The sequence below is a fragment of the Lithobates pipiens genome, unplaced genomic scaffold (genome assembly GCF_037356315.1).
Source record: "Lithobates pipiens isolate NorthernLeopardFrog02 unplaced genomic scaffold, aLitPip1_a1.2 Scaffold_1, whole genome shotgun sequence".
Taxonomy (NCBI): domain Eukaryota; kingdom Metazoa; phylum Chordata; class Amphibia; order Anura; family Ranidae; genus Lithobates; species Lithobates pipiens.
In genome coordinates this window covers 178,011,128-178,028,693 of record NW_027507685.1, presented here as the reverse complement: position 1 = coordinate 178,028,693, position 17,566 = coordinate 178,011,128, and the positions used below count along the sequence as shown (strand labels likewise).

General features: G+C 41.9%; 1 protein-coding gene across 1 annotated transcript; it reads right to left on the bottom strand.

Annotated features, from left to right (window-relative positions):
- Nucleotides 1-437: 437 nt before the first annotated feature.
- LOC143979738 (protein P-30-like) lies at nt 438-16,915 on the bottom strand. Its single transcript, XM_077478951.1, has 3 exons — nt 16,806-16,915; nt 16,630-16,680; nt 438-2,648 (listed from the first exon to the last, which is right to left on the bottom strand). Exon 3 carries the CDS (start codon nt 2,631-2,633, stop codon nt 2,241-2,243), a length of 393 nt encoding a protein of 130 aa, XP_077335077.1. The 5' UTR covers nt 2,634-2,648; nt 16,630-16,680; nt 16,806-16,915; the 3' UTR covers nt 438-2,240.
- Nucleotides 16,916-17,566: the final 651 nt, after the last annotated feature.

The following is a 17,566-nucleotide window of genomic DNA, read 5'->3' as shown; positions in this document are numbered from 1 at the left end:
AGGAGGACTTGGAGGTGGGTGGAGCCGCACCACTGGCCTGGCCTCTCTAATGTCCGATGTACTGGCTACTAGTGACATGGTCTGCTCTGCTGAGGGGGAGGAGAGCGAGGCGCCGCATTCAGAGCCTTCTTCCTCCTCCGCGCCTAGTGTGAGAGTGTTGGCTCCACCCACCTCCTCCCTCAATGATCTTCTCCAAGTCTCCAGCGCAGTGTGAACGTGAAGACTGACACTCAGGATGAAGAAGACATGAAGGCTGCAGTGTATGTGAAGTGATGGAGATTGGCAATGCTGCCTGAAATCCTGCTAATCTCTCTTGGTCCTTGGAAGCCCCTCCCCACCCCAGAGCACCAAAGTATAGGAATTAAAGTGAGTACAAAAAGTACTAGTAGTAGTTTGTGTAAAATTGCATAATACATTTATACCACAAATTTATGAAGAAAAAAAAACTATTCTTTTAGTATTGACATTTTCATCTTGTTCAATCTTAACCGCTTCAGCCCCGGAAGGATTTACCCCCTTAATGACCAGAACATTCTATGCGATACACAGCACTGCGTCGCATTAACTGACAATTGCCCAGTCGTGCAACGCTGTACCCAAACAAAATTGACATACTTTTTTTCCACAAATAGAGCTTTCTTTGGGTGGAATTTGATCACCTCTTTTTTGCACTATTAACAAAAGAAAACTGACAATTTCGAAAAAAACAACAACATTATTTTTTACTTTTTGCTATAATAAATATCCCAAAGTTTTTATAATAAATCTATTTCTTCATCAGTTTAGGGCGATATATATTCTTCTACATATTTTTGGTAACAAAAACATAATAAACATATATTGATTGGTTTGCACAAAAGTTATAGCATCTACAATTTTTTTTAATTTTTATTTATGTTTTACCAATAATGGCGGTGATCAGCGATTCTTAGCAGGACTGGGACATTGCAGCGGTCAAATCGGACACCTAACTGACATTTTTGACACTTTTTGGGGACCAGAGACACTAATACGGTGATCAGTGCTAAAAATATGCACTGCTATTGTACTAATGACACTGGCAGGGAAGGGGTTAACATCAGGGGCGCTCAAAGGGTTAAGACCCCTTTCACACTGAGGCGCTTTACATGCGCTATAGCGCCTCCTAAAGCGACCCTCACCATTGAAATCAAGCGCCGCTTTGTGTGCGCTTTTAACCCTTTTTCAGCCGCTAGCGGGGGGGGGTTAAAAGCGTCCCACTATCAGGCAAAAAGGGCTGCTAAAACTATGGTAAAGTGGCGCTAAAAATATGCTTTACCGCCAAAGCCCCCAACGCCCAGGTATAAAAGTGCCCTTAGTGTGTCCCTAGGGGGTTCTTGGTAACTGTGTGAGGGATGTATTCACTAGATGAACAGAGTGCTCCATGTTCCTGGTTAGCAGGAGCACCAGATCACTCTGCTCTTTGACAGAATGGCGGTCTGCCTTGTTTACATAGGCAGACCACCGTTCTATCTCTGTGGGGAACAATCGCGGGTGGCCGACAGACTTTGCTGATTGGCTCCCCCTCTGTCCAATCAGGATTGTATGATACATTAAATACGGTTCTGTAAACGACACCTTATTTTCTGGCAGTGCCCCTCCCGAGACTAGACTCTGGATCCGCCCCTGGACAGGACTCAGGTAAGTGTTAAGGGATGGCTGAGGGGAACAGACAGTGGCAGTTTTTTTACCTTTAATGCAGAGAATGCATTAAGGTAAAACACCTATTATGTTTAAAACCATTTTAACTTCTGCTGCTGTGTGTAATACAGAGTCGATCTGTATTTAGTTTTGATTACAAAATTTCATGAGATGAAAGAAGGATTATCTTCAATTAATATGAAATGATTCCCTAGGTAATGTTTTTTTGTTGCCATAGATTTGGCCTCTGCTCAGAAATAATGGGGTAGATCTACTAAAGACAAATAGACTGTGAACTTTGGAAGCGCAGTTTCACTCATTTTCCCCATTAACTTAGTGAATGTGCTGAAGCTTTACTTTGTAAAGAATACCCAATCAGGTGCAAGGAAAAAAAAAATGCATTTTTGCTTGCACGTGATTGGATGACGGAAATCAGCAGAGCTTCACCACATTCACTAAGCTCTGGGGAAAATTAGTGCAACTGCACTTCCAAAGTTCACAGTCTTGTTTGTCTTTAGTAAATACACCCCAATACGCTTTCTTGCAGCTGCTTATCACATCCCTGTTGTTAAACTTAACATTTAAACAGGATTATTGCAGCTCCCGACATTGACAAAATGTACCGGAAGTTCATTCTCACATGTTATACAAATTACATTATCTGATATTTTGGTTTTATACTGGCAATACTCTTTTTTAATGCAGTCAATGAGTGTAAACACTTTATGACTCAACACATCTTTGGTGCCTGGAACTCCTCTACAGAGGGCCTTCACTTGCCCTGCAAGTGAATAGATAAAGGTGTTTCGTGCCTTGCAGTGGAACAAGGCTCTTCTCATGACATTATCACAGTCAACACTCAGGGAGTCTGTCAGGTGCTTCTTCTGAAATGTTTCCCAGTCTTGACATAAGGACTTATGGGTAAGATTCAAAGTAACTGCAAATATCAGGAGAAAGGAGAATTTTGGAAACATTCTGGAAGCTGTGATCTGAAAAGGGAGAGAAAAGAAAAGGATTATGGTTTCCATTCACAAAGTGGTATTTTCCTCTTTAAAATTTGCGGTAAATTAAATACCCTATGTTGTCAAAAGTATTGGGACACCCGCCTTTACACACACATGAACTTTAATGGCATCCCAGTCTTAGCCCCGTAGGGTTTGTTATTAGGTTGGCCCACACTTTGCAGCTATAACAGCTTCAAATCTTCTGGGAAGGCTGTTCACAAGGTTTAGGAGTGTGTCTATGGGAATGTTTGACCATTCTTCCAGAAGAGCAATTGTGTGGTCAGGCACTGATGTTGACCGAGAAAGCCTGGCTCACAGTTTCCACTTTAAAGTGGAAGTAAACCCTTTTATCATTTTCAGTCAAGGAAGCTGCCATCTCTAATTATTCTTCAACTGCCATAATGCTGCACATGTGATCAGTTATGAAACCAGCCATTGGGTGGTTTGAAAGTTTGGTTGAGAGCACAACCAATGTGAAAAATTGCATTTCCGGCATGCTGGGAATGTAAGTGTTTTTTGAAACTGGATTTACTACCACTTTAAGTCATCCCAAAGGTGTTCTATTGGGTGGAGGTCAGGACGCTGTGCAGGCCAGTCAAGTTCCTCCACCCCAAACTCACTCATCCATGTCTTTATGGACCTTGCTTTGTGCACTGGTCCAAATCATTTGGTGGAGGAGGGATTATGGTGCGGGGTTGTTTTTCAGGGGTTAGGCTTGGCCCCTTAGTGCCAGTGAAGGGAACTCTTAAGGCATCAGCATAAGTCAATTTCATGCTTCCAACTTTGTGTGAACAATTTGGGGAGGGCCCCTTCCTGTTCCAACATGACTGTGCATTAGCTCATAGCACTTAAAATGTTTTATTTGAAATACACAAAAAAATGCAGTGTTTTATCTAAATGTGTGATATTTATCTAATAAAACCATGTCGTATTTTATCTCATGTAGCAGCCAGTGGGATGGATACAGTAGAAAAGAATTAGAACCCCTGTCAGTTTTTATTGCTAATAAAAAAGTAAAATGGTTTAAACCGTAGAAATATGCCAACTCACTAAGTAAGTGCGGTCTCTGCAGTATATGAACTAATACAAAAGAAAAAAAGTTGACTAGAATACCAGTAAATTGGAAGCTGCTTTTACAGGAAACGTGATGTATCAAAAACAACTAAGCTCAATTAACCACTTCAGCCCCGGAAGGATTTACCCACTTCCTGACCAGGCCATTTTTTTGCGATAAGGCACTGCGCTGCTTTAACTGACAATTACACGGTCAGGCGATGCTGAACCCAAATAAAATGTATGTCTTTTTTCCTACAAATGGAGCTTTCTTTTGGTAGTATTTGATCACCTCTGTGTTTTTTTTTTTTTTTGCTATAACCAAAAAACAACCAACATTTTTGAAAAGGTCTGTTTTTGCTTGTTAGAGAATAGCCATTGTCATTCTCTGATGTTCTTTAAAGTGTCACTCTGGTAACCATCTTTCAAACCTTCAAATTGATGACACCCCTCTCCTAACAGCTCACGTTCCACACCTTTGTAAGAATATTTGTTTATTCATAATCCCATTCTGTCTTGCGAAAAATTTAAGCCAAAGATATCTCTAAAAATAATTGTGAATAAATAAAGTATACCCTCTACATATGACATATGTTCTAAAAAGGGATTAGACCATTGTGATATGCATGTACCTTTTATTATGTTTGGAGTGATTGGAAGGTTTGTTGCAAATGATGTACAGTATATGCTTGTGTAGCGCCACTCCCGAAGGAGCTGCTTGGTGAATTTGGATTCTCTGATCTCCGGCTCAACTCCAAGAATGACCTCAGCCCCTCTGACACACCTGGTTAAATAACATTGCTGCAAACACATTTAAGGACATGTGGTCAATACTGTTATCCTGGCTGTGGATTATCACCAAAAATAGAAGCATATGGAAACTTACAACACTGTTAAACCTTGCTACAAATAACTAATACATTAGCAACCTAAGCAACCTTCAATATTTAGCAACCGCAGGTAAAGAAAAGGCAGTAATCAATATGCCCTTAACACAGGTGCTGAGAGGGAAGACAGAAGACTTGTCAACCTCTGAGCTCCTTCTGGGCCGCAAACACCTTTGAGAGGCGAACACACAATGAAAAGAAAAGGGTTACACACAAGTACAGTAAGCACAGTTCTGTAATGTTGCAAGTCCTAAGGTGAAGAATTATATTGTCTTCTGCTAGCAAATGGTGGGGCCCTTGTTTTAAGAGTAATTTTACACAAGCTTAGAGCAGTAATCCTCTAGAATATTCCGTTAGGTAGAGATTTAAAAGGGCAAACTACTGGAGATGGCAGTTCCAAATAAGCACTAAAAAGGGAAATTGGTCTCTGCATGCAGTGTTAGTATGGTGTCAAGAATGATGTTGGTTTTACACCTGCTTACAAGTCCTCTGTGAGATGACACAACGATAGTCCCAGGTGCTGGTTCAGGCTCCTGATGCTCCTTGCGATGTTGTAAGGCACTGTATCTCTTGCTGATGGCCGATCAAGATGACTGGTAGCAAAACTTGCAAGGTGAACAGGCAGTGGCTCTGTGTGCGAGCTATGTCCTCCGCTTGATTCATCACAGCGCCAAGCTCCGTTCCCTGTGAGTGTTGCGACACACGGGGATGGAGCACAGCACCAAATTGAAAAAGTGAAACACAAACTATACATACAGTACACTGTAATCTTACAGATTACATTACTGAATCCCTTTTGTCCCTAGTGGTTTGTCCAGTGCCCTGCATGCAGTTTTATATATAAATACTGTTCTGTCTGCCTGGAATCTGGAGATTGTCTATGGCAACCAAAACCTTCCCTTTACATCAAAAACAGGTTTAGACCAGCTAGAAAACAGCGATAATAAATTAGAATCACTTGCAGAATTGAGCGATAGTGATTTGTGGGGAAATCCCACTGAAACACTGAAAGTAATGACAGCGACATTTCTGCAACTGAGCAAATTTCAGTGTTTTTGATTTAATTACATTATTGAATAATTTTTATTATTATATTATTATTTTTTATAATTATTTATAGTTATTTATTATATTATAATTTATGATTTAGTGTTTCAAACTTTCATACCTGGGCTGTCTACTAGACTCTGGCTTGGACAGATTTAAGTGTGTTATTTCTAAGAATTACAGGCCTACAATATAAGATGCCAAATTTCCATGCAAAACATTGTACCGCTTTCAGCATCAAAAATCTGAAACAATCATACCACCAGGGAGGTTAAGAGCTCTAGGGGGTGATGTCCACCAGTGACCCGCAGTCGCTCCTCAGATAGCCAGAACGAGGATCTGTCAATCTAAACAGACAGATCCCCATTCTGTCAGGGAAGTAGAGAGAGATCTGCTGTTCCTAGTGATCAGGAACAGTGATCTCTCTCTCTTCTTCCAGTCAGTCCCATCCCCCCACAGTTAGAACCACCTCCATAGGGAACACTTAACCCCTTGATCGCTCCCTAGTGTTAACCTCTTCCCTGCCAGTGACATTTATACAGTAATCAGTGGCTATTTTTAGCTCTGATCGCTGTATAGATGTCAATGGTCCCAAAAAAGTGTCAAACGTGTCCGATCTGTCTGCCGCAATGTCGCAGTCCCACTAAAAATTACTCATCGCCGCCATTACTAGTAAAAAAATATATATAATTAAAATGCCATAAATATATCCACTATTTTGTAGACGCTATAACTTTTGCACAAACCAATCAATATATGCTTATTGGGATATTTTTTACCAAAAATATGTAGAAAAATACATATTGGCATACATATTTGTTTGGGGGGCGGGGGATATTTATTATAGCAAAAAGTAAAAAATATTGGGTTTTTTCAAAATTGTCACTTTTTTTGTTTACAGTACAAAAAATAAAAACCACAGAGGTGATCAAATACCACCAAAAGAAAGCTCTATTTGTAGGAAAAAAAGGACCCACATTTTGTTTGTGTACAATGTCGCGTAACCACGCAATTGAGAGTTAAAGCGATGCAGTGCCGTATTGCAAAAAATAGCCTGGTCATTAAGGGGTTAAATCCTTTTGGTCCTTAAGTGGTAAGTAAATCAACTCAAATTATTTCCATATTTAAGTTTCTATGCATCACAATCACAAAAATAACACACTGAATGTTATACTCAACACTACACCTGTTAGCAGTAAGCTATAGGTTTATACCTGAAACCTAAAGGCCTATGTATAGCTGTCATCGGATTAAAATAGTTGATGGGTATATCAGTTAAAAAAATAATTCTAAATAAAAAATAGAAAAATGAAATGATGAGGATAACGTAAAAGTTCCATAGCCCCAGAGGGTAGAAAGTTCAAAGAGTCTATTTAAATGTCTGCTTGGTAGGGGGTAAGGCAGCTTCAATGGTGGGTTGCGGGACCTGAACTCTGTGAAGGCAAGAAGGGGGGGAGAGAGAAGCGCCAAAACTGTTTATGGTGCAGGAGCCAAGCGATGTGAATATCTCAGTGGACATTTCTATCAGAAGTTGTCTGACTGTTTGCTGATGCCATGTAGGCATTTTTATGCTCGTTTGTCACACAATAAATGTGAGTAGGATCCTCGGAAGCTGTACTGGTCTATGCCTATCTTTTAACCCCCCTGACGGTCTTCCAGAGTCTGGCTCGGGGTGGAATTTTTGTACCATTAGCGGTAACCCCGAGCCAGACTCGGGACTGCATCGCTGGATCCAGGAGGAGGTTTACTTACCTTCTCCCTCGGATCCAGCGTTGTCTCCCCGCTGTACGAGCGAGCCGTGTCTCGCTCGATCTATCACGGAGCCGATCTCCGTTCCCTGCGAGCGTTGCGATGCACGGGGACGGAGATCGGCGCCAAATTCAAAAAGTGAAACACACAGTATACATACAGTATAATGTAATCTTACAGAATACATTGCTGTATGTAAATTTTTCACATCCCCTTTGTCCCTAGTGGTCTGCCCAGTGTCCTGCATGCAGTTTTATATTATAAAAACTGTTCTTTATGCCTGAAAACTGGAGATTGTCCATAGCAACCAAAACTGTCCCTTTACATCAAAAATGGTTTTAGACCAGCTAGAAAATAGCGATAATAAATTGGAATCACTCGCAGAATTGAGCGACAGCGATTTGTGGGGAGATCCGTCATCAAATATTGAAAAGTAATGACAGTGACAATTATGCAACTGAGCAAATTTCAGTGTTTTTGATTTGATTACATTATTGAATAATTTTTATTATTGTTATATTATTATTTGGTACAATTATTTATAGTTATTTATTATATTATAATTTATGATTTCATTTTTCAAACTTTATTATACCCGGGATGTCTGCTAGACTCTGGTTTGGACAGATTTAAGAGAGTTATTCCTAAGAATTACAGGACTACAATATAAAACGCCAAATTTTCATGCAAAATAATTGTACTGCTTTTAGCACCTAAAATCCGAAATAATCGTACCGCCAGGGAGGTTAAGGTTGAATATAATTTTTATTAGGTTTTCAATAATATAACAGTATGACAAAGCCATTATCAAACAGAAATGTTGGCAAAGACAAAAAGCAAAAGCGAAGGGGGGGGGGGGGGGGGGGGGCGTAATAGTAAACAGAGTAAGGAAGGGTAGAAGGAGCAGACGAAGGGGAGGTAAACAGCACCCCCCTCCCCAGTGCAATACTTACTAAAGTGAAATTAGAAATAGCTTTGCAAACTCAGAACAGTTTTTCATAGAAAAATATGTATCTATGGGCAGTGCCATCACTCTCTGGACACTGCCCAAAATGTATCTTCAACCTGTAAACTGTCTCGTGGAAGAGGGTACAGGTGGTATAGAGGGGACTGAGGGGGGGTAAGAAGTAAGAGGGGGGAGCTCAGCGTATTTGGGCTTGAAATATCTATGTTGTCCAGTTATTACTTTCAAATGATTGACAAAGCGAGGAGCAAAGATGCTCTGGATTTGACGTGACCTACATCACTACTGGCAACTCCTTCCTCCATCTTTGTGTAGCTTCTGGTCTACACCTCAAATAGTTAGGCTATTGAAGAGGAGGTCAGATGAGGAGTGGTGGCACCAGAGGGACCATAAGAGAACAAATTTATCATATGTGTCCTCTACCCTCGCTTGAAACTCCTCCATGAGCATTATGTGGTTGAGGATGTCCATCCACCTAGAAATAGAGGGGATGGATTCCTTTTTCCAGTATAGAGAGACAACATGGCGACCTGCAGAAAGGAAGAATCTAAGGAGACTCTTCCTCTGCGACTGGATTGAACCTGGGAGGATGGATAGGAGAGCTATTAAAAGTGAAGGAGATAAGGAAGTCTGATATATACCATTGTAAATGCTAAAGACTTTATCCCACAATGGACGGACTCTGACGCATTTCCACCACACATGAATGTAGGATCCTTTTCCTCCATGACATCGCCAGAAAGTGTCCAGAGTGGCAGGGAACATTCTGTGCACCGTGGCTGGGACTCTGTACCACCATGATAACAACTTGTAGTTCTTCTCCTGCGTAAATCCCAAAATGGACGATTTATGTGTGAGTGTAAATGAGGTAGTCCACTGTTGTGGGGATATCTCAATAGCTAAATCCCTGGGCCACTTGTGTGTATAAGCAGGTGGCGGTCAAGTTCATATGGCAGCACCACCCCCCCAGACTCAAGCACAAAGTTTTATGCGCCCCCAAGTCCAGAGGAGGCGCCGGCCTACTGGACATTCAATTATCATACTTCAGCCTTAGTTTCAAGACTTTTTGAAGGGTTCCCGAGACTGCTAGCCAAACCATCCATGACTATCGAGCAAGACATGGCACAAGTTGATCTTCGGGCCCTTCTTTGGGGATATAATGCCAAATTTCGCACAATGCACAGGATTTCCCCATTGACAACAGCAGCTCTTGCCTTATGGTACGCAAAATTTATAAATTCGCCTTGTTCACTGACCCAGGCCCTCTTTCTTCCTTATTTGACAATCCAGCCCTCCTGTCCTATATCTCCAGAGGACAATGTGGCGCATATATGCAAGAACAATGGCCTACAGCCAAACAGTTTGTTCACCCCACCATTGGCCAATTTCGGCCACCTTCAGACACACAGACCCCTGCCATGACTGACTGGCTCTCCACTGACTCAATTAAGCAGATTACTACATCTTTCAGGACTGGTCCACAGACCACTCACATCATTTGAGGACATATGTAGTCTCTTTCAAACCCCCAGACACACTTTGCCGCTGATATACAAAGACATCCAGTAATAGCAGAATGTGTTTTGGGGTGTAATTTGTGGTATGCATATGCTGTGTGTGAGAAATAACCTGATAATATGACAATTTTGTGAAAAAAAAAAAAAAGTAAAAAGAATCTTGATTTTGCAAAGAATTGTGGGAAAAAATGACAATTTCAAAAAACTCATCATGCCTCTTACTAAATACCTTGGAATGTCTTCTTTCCAAAAAGGGGTCATTTGGGGGGTATTTGTACTTTTCTGGCATGTTAGGGTCTCAAGAATTGAAATAGGCCGTCAGTCCTTCAGGTGTGATCAATTTTCAGATATTGGCACCATAGCTTGTGGACTCTATAACTTTCACAAAGACCAAATAATATCCACCAATTTGTACTTATTTTTACCAAAGATATGTAGTAGTATAAATTTTGGCCAAAATTTATGAAGAAAAAATTACTAATCTGCTAAATTTTCTAACAGAAACAAAGAAAAATTTGTTTTTTTACAGAATTTTCGGTATTTTTTCTTTTATAGCACAAAAAAAAAAACCCAGCGGTGATTAAATACCACCAAAAGAAAGCTCTATTTGTGTGAAAAAAAGGACAAAAATTTCATATAGGTCCAGTGTTGCATGACTGAGTAATTGTCATTCAAAATGCGAGAGCACCGAAAGCTGAAAATTGGTCTGGTTATTAAGGGTGTTTAAGTGCCCAGTGGTCAAGTGGTTAATTGGATGTGAAGTTTGGCATTCAATTAGTGCTGTGGGTTTTTTTTTCTCAGATAGTAGTGATTGCACATATTTTTGCATTATTTGCACAGTACTTTTGCATCTTGATATTTGTTTACATATATTTTGCAAATTATATTGCATATTTGCACAGTGAATAATAAAGCTTGATATGTATTGCTATAGTAGCCTCAGAAATTGTAGGCTTATAGTCTGTGTGCATAGAATAGAGGTGGAGAAGGTAAGATAGGAGATATATGCACTGAGACACGAATGTATGGAGTGGTGTACTATAAAAATTAAGTGCTAGGTAAAAATGGGAAGGGTGTCTATGATAACACTGTGTCAGTGTGTTAATTTGCTTATGACTAAGCTGAATGTTGCAGTTTATAGGGAGACTGCTCCCTCTAGTCAGTGCCGGGACAAGGTCCCCCAGCGCCCAGGGTGAACTTTTCAAACTGAGCCCCCCAATCATCTTGCCTACACATAATCATTATTACCTACAATTGGAGTGCAGAAGTCATGATTTGATAAATTACAAAGTGGAAGGAGCAAAAAGAAATGCGAGTGCAGTAGTCAGGAACAGGGTTATTTTTAAAATAATAAATTGGGCCCTGCTTCTAGAGGATGCGGCTTTCACTATGCTGGCTATTGGGTGAGGCTTAAAGGGATGCACAGTGCAAGGGTTCAGTAGCAAGTGATGCAGATATTTTAGTAAACATTTTTTTACTTAAATATATGCTGACTATTGTAAGCACCCCTTGTCAGTGGTAAATGGTTTGTCTCATCTGTGTATCTACAAGCAAGCTTGTTCTTTTGAAAAACAATAGATTTGCTGGCTGGATAACCAGATAAAAACAAAAGCAAGAAAGCCTAAAAAAGAAAACAAATGCAGCCATCACATCTAGGAATTGGTAACCTTCAATATAATAAATGTTTGTTTGTGGGTTTAATGCCACTTTAATGTCTATTCCACACTTGTGACCATGTTACTGGTGACAATTTTGCTATTGAGAGCAGAAAATGTCATCACCTGACATTGCTACCATGCTGACAGGCTAGTCCTGCTGCTGGCTAGTTGACACCAACAACTGGATCACAATTGTGACATATGTACTTGGAGTCTGGTTTGCTAGGAGTTAGGTAATCCTGACAGTTTTATCTGTTAATATATATTCCTGGTAGTTCCTAGGCCAATTTAGAACATACTGTTCATCATAAGCCTATGGAAAACAGGATCCACCATACCACACTTCAGCACACCTCTACTTTCTGCTCGCCTATTCCAAGTGAATCTGGGAAAGAGAGGGAGGAGGTCACACTCTGACATGGGGGACTCTGATTCCCAACAAGGTTTATGGCATTTTCAGCTTGCTGAAATAATGTGTTTGCACATCTGGAATCTCCCAGCCTTTCTCCCAGCGCTGGCCCAGTCTGCACATACACAGAGCTCTGTACGTACATCTCAGGACATCTCCTCCATCTCTGCTGACAATGTGGGGGGCTGTCAGAGCAGCTCTGCCTCTGTACCTTTTCCTGTGCTTACACTGAGTTATAATTTAGAGGCAGGGAATGAATGAAGCAGGACACACTGACAGAGAGATCAGGGGAGCTGACTGCTATGTTTATACATACAGAGCACAGAGGAAAGCAACTTACATTTTGGCTGGGTTCCTTACAGCAAGGGATGAGGGCCATCTAACACTGTGCATCCATAACCACTGCATCCATCTTTGCTCCAGCTACAAGTGTCAGTCACAGATGCAGCAAAGACATGGAATGAGGTTTTTGCACACTCCACACTTTGTAGAACACTGAAAACTCCCTGCATATCACACCTTATTAAACAGGTTTACTTTTTTCTTTTTTTACGTTTAGTGCAGAGTACAGCAGGTTTACAGCACAGCCAGATAGAGTTTAGATTTCAGAATAGATCAGGACTCACAGATGCAGAAGACAGACACTATTCATCCATCCATCCACTCACATCTTCACTCTGCCCTGTGCTGAACTCTGCTGTCTGCAGTGCTGGACAGGAAGCAGTGATCTGGGCTGCAGTGTAGTGTTATCTTATTGCTCCGCCCCCTGCAGAGAAGCTCTTCCTGTCAGCCCCAATGGAGTCCAGAACTCGAGGCTGGCCTGGGAGAGAGCGTTCCTCTAGCTCCTGAGATGCGACATGGATGTCACTGTACAGAGGAGGCAGCCAATGGGTGTGGGCACATTGTTAGCCCGGCTTCTAGGCAGACTGCAGCAGCAACAGAGGATGCAGCATAGAGCAGTGTGAAAGCCTGACTATTCTGTGATTCTTATTACTGGCAATCCGGCGCCCCTCCCACACCCTGCCCAGGGCAGTCTCCCCTCTTGCCCCCCCCTTGTACCGGCCCTGCCTCTAGTGTCCATTTTGGGGTAAAGGGAATGGACACTCTTGCAGCCAGCGCAGTCCTTTCCCCTCTTCCCCCCCCCCGGAGCAAAAACCGTGTATATAAGTCACCCACCTCCTCTAATAATCCAGGTCAGAGGGGGGACTTAAGGACCTTGGGGGAGAATAGGAAGAGAGAAAAGTAGAGAAAGGGAAAAAAAAGAGAGGGAAAAAAAAATCAAGTCCCGGGAAGATTGAAAAAATAAGTAAGTTGCCCACCGTCCGGTGGGAAAGGAACTGTTCATCCTGGGGGGGATTTGGACGTGCAGGATCGGGAACGTTTCTTCACTTGGATTGTTTTTCCCATCCAGAAAATCTTGAGAAGCCTGGTGTAGCTGCGCTAAGTGGCCAATCTGAGACCCTTATTTGAGGAAGTTCAAAAGTGCCTAAGAAGTTAGTCAGGTCTCCAAGAGTGTGAAAGGTAGCATATTTACCATTCTGGGATGCAAAGATATGGAAGGGAAATCCCAAACCTATATTTGATCTGCTTAGCTTGTAAGGCGTCAGTTACCGGTTTCAGGGCTTTCCGCATGAGCAGGGTCTGTTTTCAGATTCGTCAGGAGCATTATAAGAGTGCCATTAAACAAAATAGATTCCTGGGCACAAGCTGCCTGCATTATCTCAGATTTCACGTTGAAGAAATGTATGCGGCAGATAACGTCTCTGGGGTAGGCTGGATTAGGATTGCGTGGACCCAGGGATCTGTGGATCCTGTCTATTTCAAGCGATGCTTCCTTGGGCTTATTCAGGTGTTGGTTAAACATGGCGGTGACTGCCATTGTTAATTCCTTGTTTTTCACTGACTCTGGCACTCCGCGGATGCGGATATTGTTGCGGCGGCTTCTGTTCTCCTGGTCGTCAAGACCATAGAACAAATGTTGAATCTGATTAGTATGTTCCTGCAAGATATTGTCATGTTCTAGGATTCTGGTTACTGACTCCACTGTGGACTCAATATCTTCTATGCACTGGCCAATATCCTGGCGAAGATCATTAATCTCTCTCTTGTATGATCTTTCAAGCCTGCTGATGTAGGATTCAATATCCTGCTTTGTTGGAAGAGCTTTAATATAAGTCTCCATATCCCAGCTGTCCCCCTGATTGTGCTGAGCTGGTGAGGGGCTTCTAGAGTGTAAGGGGCTTGGTGAGTTCTGTATTTCTGACCCTGGGGACTGGGGTGAGAGAGAGGGATGTGTGGGCTGTGTGGCCTGTACCTTTGAGGCAGTGTGCGCTGCCTGTGCTGCGGCCGAGTGGGTCGCCGCCATCTTGGAGGCCAGCGTGGCCTTGTTGTTATGTCCCTTTGTAGGGAAATAGCTGCTGATCTCTCCTGCTTTCGGCGTCCCCGAGGTGTGGGGGGTATTATTGCCACCCTCTTGCTCATAAGGAGGACCGGTGTTCTGTGTAGCAGCGGTGCTGTGTGCCGTTAGCAGGGCTGGAGTGGGAGCTGAGCATTCAAGCGTCCGTCTCTTCCATGCGCCAAGCCACGCCCCCTATGCCTATCTTTTAAAACATATCAAACTATAAGGCAATTGTTCGCTCTTTTATAGTGAGCTATATTGTCCTAAGGACCCTGTAATTACTGTGTGAATTCATTGCATGGGAGCTTATGTTAGAAGATGCACACTTGGGACTCCTATTATTTTTTTATGTGCTTGTTGCTACATATTTTACTTTATATTGATCAATTTCACTTTTGGCACATTTATTTATGGCAATACATTTTTTAGTCATATGTTATTTATTTTAGATGCTTTTTTTTTGCTATTTTCATGAATTGATGTATAATATACATGTAGCGCCCTGCTCCTAATGAGCAGACGCTATTGTTTTTTCAAATTTAAGTTGCCTGAAGCCACAGTTGGGCTCAGGCTAATTATCCTAAAAGTACTGGTTTCTGTACCACACCAGCTGGGTTGCACTAGTTCAACTTGACCATAGGTATCGCTGTCACCGCCAGTAGGTGTAGAATTGCAGCAAGCTGGATGTATTGAATACCACCTTTTGCTTGGAAGTGGCTCAGGGGGAGGGGTTTCCTCGCTGTGCATTCCGGGGGATGGTATTTAAGGTACCGATGCCATTTTGTGGGAGCTTCTTCCGGGGGTTTGCTATCCCAACCTCATGGCCCTCCTGGCTTGGGGTGTGTGTTGCATGATCCTGCGCCTCGGGGCCGGCTGGCCCGAGGCTTTGCAACAGAGAGAATGGGCCCAAAAGTCTTGAGGCCTACTGATCCAGGGGTGGTCCTGTGCCGTCGTGCCTGCGGGGAGAGGCCAAGCAACTAGAGGATCCAGGGGAGGACTTTTCTAGTAGAGGACCGAGCACATGGCTGGTATCTCTGGAGGAGCCTGGAAACCCAGTTGGGGGGACGCAACCCGGATCAACAACCATACGGTATCGCCGGGTCAGCTGAAAGGATACTGGTACTGTATGGCAGTTCTTTAAAGCTCTCAAGAAAGTTTTGGTTCAATTGACAAGTCTGTGGCAGAGACTTTGCTTGAGCATCCCGCTGGCTGTTAGGTCGGTGAGAGGGGCCTATCCGGAGGTTGCTGGATCCACTCTGTGGAGCTGTTTGTCCTCTGGATCTGAACAATACCTCTTACTAGCAATTATTAGGTGCCTGAACTCCCCTTAACCCTTTGACCCTCTACTGAAGGACTTGTGATTATCTCAAATAAATCTTTGAAAAGAAGACTAACTGTCGGATCTAAGATTCTTTGAGCTACTTTCCAACGGGACTCCCAAGACAGAGAAGCAAGCAGATGAAGTAACGGTAAGCTCAACAAAATTCAGCAGCTCCTTCGGGGGTCAGTGCTACATACATATTGACTGTTTATGTGGGTATGATTACACTGCAGCAGCCCAATCAAATATTTCCTTATTTACTATTGTGGGAACACAGTATTTGCAGCAGCTGATATTTCAGTTTTTTTTTGCATCTATTGGCAGCGCTCAACATTTGTATTATTTTAGCCTTTGTTTTAGAGCAAACTATCCTCACTAACATCTGTTAAACCCAGTCTCTACTGAGTTCTTCTGACAATGTTTACTAGTCTGAATTAATTTTGTTCTCTAGAACCTAATAACTAAAGTAAAGTATTAATCATTAGTGCTACCCCTGAAAATATACCAAATAAAAAGTGCTTAACAAATCTGTATCTGAAAAGCCAAGTTGTCACACAGTTCTGGAGTTCATGTTTTTACTGCTGCCCGGGTTGAAAAATTTACCATAAATTTCTGTACTGCTAAATAAATTTTTCCAAACAGAAAGTGTCAAAATATATATAAATATGTTTTTCCTTAGTACAGTAATGGAAGGCTAAAACGTCTGTCAAATTCTTATCCCTGTTAGAGATTCCCCCCCACTTCCTGTGCGGTGAAACCCTTGTCAGCAGGACAGGAAGTGAGGGTTAATCTCTCTAAGGAACAGCATCCCAGATAAACTGACAGGAGTTCTAATCCATTCCCATTCTATCCAAAACTAGAAAAAAAACTTTTTTGTCTTGACATACAGTTTACCTGTCTTAAAAAATAGTGGTGAAATTAGTTCTGTAAAGTGAAACACTGATTATAAAATAAGAATCTTACCCTTAAAATGTCTTCTCCTCTGTTAAGTAGTGACGGGCACACTGTGGAGATCTGCAACAGAATACAAGTATAGCTGAGTTACTAATACCTATGCAAAATTATAAGATAAAACAGTCACAGCAACATTGTGCCCTTCGATGCCCTGTAGTTTGGGTCCTGCCAATCCTCATACCTACAATATAAACTCTGAAATGTCTGTACAGATGGAGTTTTGTTCTCTTTTTGGCATTTACAAGTGTGTGAAAGAGGAAGTTTAAAACTCTTTCCTGGCAGTACAGTCTTTCTCTACACTTGACTGCTGAGCCGCAAAGGCCTAGGAAAAAACAGACTATTAATATAATAAAGAACCACCCCCCTGGCCCCCCACCATACAAGAAACCACACTTACAACTATTAGGTTGCAAAAGGGAAAGGCCACAGCTTTGTTTAATTTCCAACACAGAAGATTTAAACACTTTTTCTTGTTCAATATTTTTATTAAAGCTTATTATGGAGAACAACAATAAAAGAGAACAAATATTGGTTGTACGAGAGAATCAAGTAAAACGTTTTGCAATAAAGTACGAATAACAAAGCAAAATAGCCAACATGTGAACAATGTAAGCAATTTCAAATGTGGAGTGTAAAGAATGACGCATTGTCCAGCATCCCTGGACACCCCATCTGGGAGCTATCTGTGCCGCGGGGGGAGGACAACACGGCATACCTTTAATTTGCATGTTCAAAACAATATGCAAGAGTGGACCAATAGATTAAAGTGTAAAAGTATACGCAATAATGTATATGTAATCATTTTAACCACTTCAGCCCCGGAAGATTTGGCTGCTCAATGACCAGAGCATTTTTTGCAATACGGCACTGCGTTGCTTTAACTGACAATTGCATGGTCATGCGATGCTGTACCCAAGAAAAATTGATGTCCCTTTTTTCCCAACAA

What these genes read in the sequence shown, in the direction of transcription:
- LOC143979738 (XM_077478951.1), bottom strand. Translation starts at nt 2,633, where the DNA reads ATGTTTCCAAAATTCTCCTTTCTCCTGATATTTGCAGTTACTTTGAAT.